General features: G+C 57.0%; 2 protein-coding genes across 5 annotated transcripts in view; one reads left to right on the top strand and one right to left on the bottom strand.

The window, feature by feature from the left end:
* DOK1 (docking protein 1) overlaps positions 1 to 43 on the bottom strand; it is a 2804-nt gene extending 2761 nt beyond the window's left edge. Inside the window, exon 1 of the mRNA XM_008050533.2 lies at positions 30 to 43. The gene's annotated coding sequence lies outside the window, so the exon portion shown is untranslated. The remainder of the gene's footprint in view (positions 1 to 29) is intronic.
* Positions 1 to 5947, top strand: part of LOXL3 (lysyl oxidase like 3) — a 21215-nt gene that overhangs the window by 891 nt on the left and 14377 nt on the right. Inside the window, exons 2-4 of one of the 4 annotated variants that reach the window (XM_021708806.1) lie at positions 2343 to 2667; positions 4436 to 4599; positions 5219 to 5433. In XM_021708806.1, the coding sequence (XP_021564481.1) occupies positions 2355 to 2667; positions 4436 to 4599; positions 5219 to 5433 (692 nt within the window). In that variant the 5' untranslated portion in view covers positions 2343 to 2354. Of the gene's footprint in view, positions 1 to 2176; positions 2668 to 4435; positions 4600 to 5145; positions 5434 to 5947 lie in introns of those variants that run through there. The other 3 variants (XM_008050530.2, XM_008050531.1, XM_008050532.2) reach the window with 3 other exon arrangements.

The following is a 5947-nucleotide window of genomic DNA, read 5'->3' as shown; positions in this document are numbered from 1 at the left end:
CCTTCCATCACGGCTCCGTCCATGGCCACCGGCGGTTCTTTCCGCGCTTCCTGGCCCTGAGGGCGGAAGGCGGGGCCGGGGGGAGGGACCGGACCCTTCGAAGGCGCTTCGCCCCTCCCCCGGGCCCCGCGGGCCGCCACCGCGGTGGGGTGGGGTGGGGTGGGGTAAGGGAGAGGAGCACGAAGGGAGGGTCGGAGGGCCCCAGAGAGGCGGGCCGCGCACTGCCTCCAGCGCCCTGCCCCCAGTACTGGGGGCGCACGAGTGGCCCCGCCGAGAGAAAGTTCCCGGGGTCAGCCCGAGGGCTCCGGCGACCGGCGTGGTGGCTGCGTGTGACGCCACATGCCCGACTTGACATCAGAGTCAAAGCCGTGACATCACCCCGGCAGTACCCGCAGGCGCCCGGGGGCACCGGGAAGCCCGGGGGGACCTCGGGGCTTCAGCTCCCGCGGCCTGACCCGCCCGATCCCGCCCCGGTTGGGCTGTTTTCGCCCCTCCCGGCCGGGACTCGGAGGAAGGGCTGGGGTCTGGAAGGCTTCCCGCCGCCACTGGGGGCGCCGCCCGGGCCGCCCTGCCGCCCAGCGGCCGCTCGCAAGGCAGCTTCCGACCGCCGCTGCCAGCCTCCAAGCCGCGCGCAAAGAAAGCTTCATTGAGGGAGGGCCGAGGGAGGGGGGCGGCGCGGCGGCGTCCAGCTCCACGGGGGAGGGGAGGACCGAGAGGAGAAGAGGAGGGGACTGGCCGCGAAGGAATGGAGGGAGAAGGCGGAATGTGGGAGGGCTCAAGGGGACTTGGGAGGGGCGAACGGAGAGGGGGGAGTGGGGGCGTCCAGGCTCCCCTGGCCGAGCACTTTTTTATTGGAAGTCCTAGGACAGATCTCCAGGGCCAGGACTCTTTGCTCAACCCTTAGGGTTCTGCTCAGCCAAAGGTAGGGGAAATCACGCTGCCCCGGAGGAAGGGGCGTTGGGGATGGAGAGGATGGTGGAGGGACCAGGGAAAGCGGGTGGTGTGGGGCAGAGTGGGAAGAAGCCAGCCAACCGAGTAGTTTGATTCTTGTCAAAGCGGAGTGAGATGTGAGAAGAGTTGTGGGGGAGCCGCAAGGGGTGCAGTGTATTTCAAACACGGTGGCCAGGAGAGCCCTAAGGCCGGGCTTACCTTGTGAGGTCCTACCCCTGGGCACCCAAGCCAAAATGTCCCCAGAACAAAGCTGTCTCGCTGGGTCGTTTGTCTGTGTTGGGGGAAGCATGTTCGGGGGCCCTCGCTGTGGATGGGGCTGTTCTCAGCCCCAGACGGAGAAGGCCTCGGCTGAGGAGCCATAGCGCCCTGGGCTCCGGTTGCCTGGTGACAGCGATGGTGGTGTGGGCAGGAGGCTTGGACAACCCCACCCCACCCCCCGCCCAGTTTTCAGCCTGGCCCTCCTGGGCCCCTTGACCCCTGCAGGGCATCGAGAGCCTGTGTGCCAGGGAGGGTGCACGGCAAGTTCTCCTAGCATTCTTTGGTGTCTGCCTTCCCTGCGTGGGAAATCTGTCCAGAGAGCACTCTGGTTTCCACTCCCGTCCAGGGGTACCGAGGGCCCACTTGCCAGCCTCACTCCACAATCAGTATAGTTGTTTGTCCTCTGGCTAAATGGGGACATCTGGCTCCCTCCTGCGTCTTGCTCCTCAGATCTTGTCAGGCCCTCTCCTCCTCACCTGTTGGCCTTTCCCTCACTTCCAATACTGTGTACTTGGTTATTTCCCTATCCCCTCCTGTCATCTCAACGTGGTCTCTCTCTCTCTCTCTGTTGTTTCTTTGTTTTCTCCCTTTCGTTCCCACAACCTCCCTTCCTCTCATATCCTGTCTGTCTGAGTACTCCTCTCTGGGTGGCTTTTGCTCAGTCTCTATCTCTTTTCCTTGACCATTCTCTGACCCTTGGTCTCTAATCACTGCTTTTATCCCTGGGTCCCTCAGACTGGTGAGTGGGGGTAATGGAGATGATCGAGGCAGAAATAGAGAAGAGCATTGTGGGATATAACAACTAATTGTGAGGGCTTTATTATTTTCATGAAACGGAGGAAGAACATAGCTATCTCCCACACCCCACCCCACCAATCTGGGTCCCTCAGGTTGTGACTCTTTGACTCTGTATCTCTGTGTTTCTGCCTTTATTTTAGTGTGTGTTTCTCTCACTGTCTCTCTTGGTCACTGATACTCTGTTTCTCGCCTACTGTCTCTTTCAGTCTCTGGAATTACTCAATGTCTGTTTCCCTTTCATGACCTCTCTCTCTCTCTCTCTCTCTCTCTCTCTCTCTCTCTCTGACTCTGGGTCTCACTCAATCTCACACAAACTTTCTCTCTGGGGCACCCAGGCCTTCCCTGCCATGCAACCTGACAGTGTCTGGCAGTGGAGCCCGCGGGGGCTGCTGCTGTGTCTGCTGTGCAACTTGTGTTTGGGGTCTCCGTCCCCTTCCACGGGCCCAGAGAAGAGGGCTGGAAGTCAGGGGCTGCGATTCCGGCTGGCTGGCTTCCCCAGGAAGCCCTACGAGGGCCGCGTGGAGATACAGCGAGCTGGTGAATGGGGTACCATCTGTGATGATGACTTCACGCTGCAGGCTGCCCATGTCCTCTGCCGGGAGCTGGGCTTCACAGAGGCCACAGGCTGGACCCACAGTGCCAAGTATGGCCCTGGAACAGGTGAGCAATGATCCAGGAATCGCCTAGGTATGACCTAAGTGCAGCCCAAGTGCAGGGAGAGAGAACATCGGGATGGGACAGCCACAGAGACACAGCACACCAAGAACAGCCCAAGTCAAGTAAACCTATGAATGACAAACCAAGCAACGCAGTTATTTGCAAGAGCTTGTCAGTGGTTTCTCTGAGCCTCAGATGTGCTGTGCACAAAATGACTAGATGATCTCTAAGTTTCTTTCTCCTGCAAAAGTATGAATCTACAAAGCCATGAGCAAAGCCAGCCCAGATACAGGTAAGTCCTGTATCTGATTTCAGCGGAAGCTGAGAAGAGGTCAATGATGTCTGGATGTCCCAAAGCCAGAAGGGACCACAGATGCTGCAGCTGACAAAAACAGATTGCAGGCCAGAGCTAAAACTAAAAAGCTGGAGCTAAGGACAAGTGTGAGTGTGGGTTGTCAGGGTTTAAGAGCAGTTTCCCCTGAGGCCTGGGGTGCTTGTACAGCATGAACTCACAATGGGATTGATGGGCAGAAACCCATGCCGCCTGCAGCCAATTCCCAGGTCCCACTGGCTGTACTCCCTCTGGAACAAAGTGTCATTTGTGAATGCTGCCTTTTAAGAGGGGCAGTAGAAGATGGGAAAACTTTCAGTTGAGAGCTGCCCCGATGTGAAAGATTCAGAAGCTGAGTTTCAAGGAGGAATAGCTGAAGAACCAGGGGTTTGGTAGGGAAATAAAAAGCCTGGGATAGCAATTACTTAATGGCTGTCTTCAAATGTGGGAAGGACTGTTGTGTGCCTGAGGGACTTTTCTCAAGGACCTGAATCAAAGTACTGAATGAGATGTAGTAGGAGAATATCACAAAGTGCTGGGTGTGGCGGCTCACATCTATAATCCCAGTGCTTTGGGAAGCCGAGTCAGGAGGCTTGCTTGAGTCCAGGAGTTTGAGATTAGCCTAGGCAACAACAGAGAGACCTCGTCTCTACAAAAAATCAAAAAATTAGCCGGGCACGGAAAAGAGTTGCAAGAACTTTCTGATGGTTATGCAGTCTGGTTGGGGCAGGAGATAGGTGCCCCAACAAGAAGCTGGGTAAGTCCTGTCGGGATATGAATGAGGGGTCCCCGTGCATTGGCTGGGAGCAGACAACCTTTGAACTTCCACCCAGTTCTGAGAGGAAATCAGTGATACTCCATAGGGTCCAGATGAGAATAACAAGGGGCTGTGCAGCAGCATGGGCAGGCCGGGCACGTGGGAGACTGCAAGGGTGAGATGAAGGGGTCTTAGATTTCCGAGTCTCACGGAGAGGTACAGTGTTTAAGCCCCCACGTATTGGCTGTGTGGTCTTAGGCAGGTGACTTCTCTGAACCCCGTTTCTTCATATTAAATGGTCTTCTGGCTGCTTGCCCTAAGAATGATCTGCACGTATGTCCACACCATGACAGAGCGCCTGGCACATAATAGGTACTTGATTAATTGCAGCTATCATTGAATGGGCAAGGGCTGTTTAGAACCCTAGTGTTGATTCTTGTTTCTTTATTCACCCTATCAAACTCTTGAGTATCCCCAGATCACTACCAACCTTCCATCAATCTCACACCCCCTTTCCTGTTGTCTTCCAGGGTCCCCTGTCCCTCCCCCACCCTTTATAACAGAAGAAAAATGGGATCCTCATGGCCAAGAATTTGGCCCCTGTTCTCATTTTCCCCACATTCCCTTCACCTCCTTATCCTACCTCTGCAAGCTCCTCTGTCCCCTCATCTCCCCTTGCACAGGCCGCATCTGGCTAGACAACCTGAGCTGCAGTGGGACTGAGCAGAGTGTAACCGAATGTGCCTCCCGGGGCTGGGGGAACAGTGACTGTACCCACGATGAGGACGCTGGGGTCATCTGCAAGGACCAGCGCCTTCCTGGCTTCTCAGACTCCAACGTCATCGAGGTCTGCAGTTCACAGACATATGCATACACATGCACACACCACCCAGGGTGGTCAGACAGAAAGGATTGTGGGGTGGTTAGCAAAGATGGCAGGAGGGAGGGAATTCCGTGTTGGCCCCGTGGGGGTAATCTGGATTGATGGGAGGAGGCTTGGAAGAGCAAATGAGAGCGCTCCTAGGTGCCATAAAACCCATCTGGGTTGTTAGCATGAGCATTCAAGAGATTAGACCTGGCACGAGCCTCTCAACGCCATCCTTGGTCACCCCAGGGCCTCCTGTGTTCTCCCTCTCCGCGAATGGTCCCGCTGTCCTGGAACATCTCCATTCTTCCTTTCTCCTCTGTGCAGTGCCCCCTCCTGCTCCAGGAAGAGCAAGATGCTCTTTCCTCAGCTCCCTCAGCACCCTTAGTCACCTGTCAGAGCACAGCACATCCCTCCACTCTGACTGCAGGAGAGTCCACATCCCCCGACTGAGTGCAGGCATGGCATCCTTCTCCGCCCTGTGTCAGTCCCATCCGCCATTGGGTTTACAGAAGGCATACTCAGTCGGGATTCCTCAAGGTGGCAGGGCATGCAAAAGGTGCTACTGGGCTTCTTCCCCCGTTCATGGTCCCATCTGCAGGTAGAGCATCATCTGCAAGTAGAGGAGGTGCGGATTCGGCCGGCTGTCGGGTGGGGCAGGCGGCCCCTGCCAGTAACAGAGGGACTGGTTGAAGTCAGGCTTCCTGAGGGCTGGTTGCAAGTGTGTGACAAAGACTGGAGTGCCCACAACAGCCACGTGGTCTGCGGAATGCTGGGTTTCCCTAGCGAAAAGAGGGTCAATGCAGCCTTCTACAGGTGAGAGGCCATGGGCACTGGGTGGAGCAGACGGGGTTCGGGGACCTTATTGAGGAATGGTGTTGAGAGGCCTTTGAAAGGGCCTGGAACCCTCCAGTAACTCAGGGACTTGAAGAGAGGGAAAGTGTGGAGACTGTTGGGAAGCTGGACAGTTGGGGAATCTTGTGGGACCAAGAAGGGTTCCCCAAGTGGGGATCTGTATTGTTTTTTGCTTGGGTTTTGGTATTTTGTATGTGGCAGCGGAGGTGTCTCGCTAATTTGCCCAGGCTGGTCTCTACCTCCTGGCCTCCAGCGATCCTCCGGCCTCGGCCTCCCAAATTACTGGGATTACTGATCTGAAATGGGGACCAGGTACTCCCGCTTTCCGGTGTCCGAGCCGGGTGGAGGGAGTGGCGGTGGGGGCGCGTCGATGCCGCGACGCCGTGGGGCGCGGCGGACCGATCCTCGGGTCCCTGGGCTGCACCGTGCCCCTCGAGGCCACACCCACGGCCGCGGGCGGTGACCGCGCCGGCGC

Source organism: Carlito syrichta, unplaced genomic scaffold (assembly GCF_000164805.1).
Source record: "Carlito syrichta isolate Samal-C Ts95f unplaced genomic scaffold, Tarsius_syrichta-2.0.1 Scaffold148882, whole genome shotgun sequence".
Classification (NCBI taxonomy): Eukaryota; Metazoa; Chordata; class Mammalia; order Primates; family Tarsiidae; genus Carlito; species Carlito syrichta.
The sequence above is the reverse complement of the archived record's forward strand: the minus strand, read 5'-3'. Positions and strand labels throughout refer to the sequence as shown.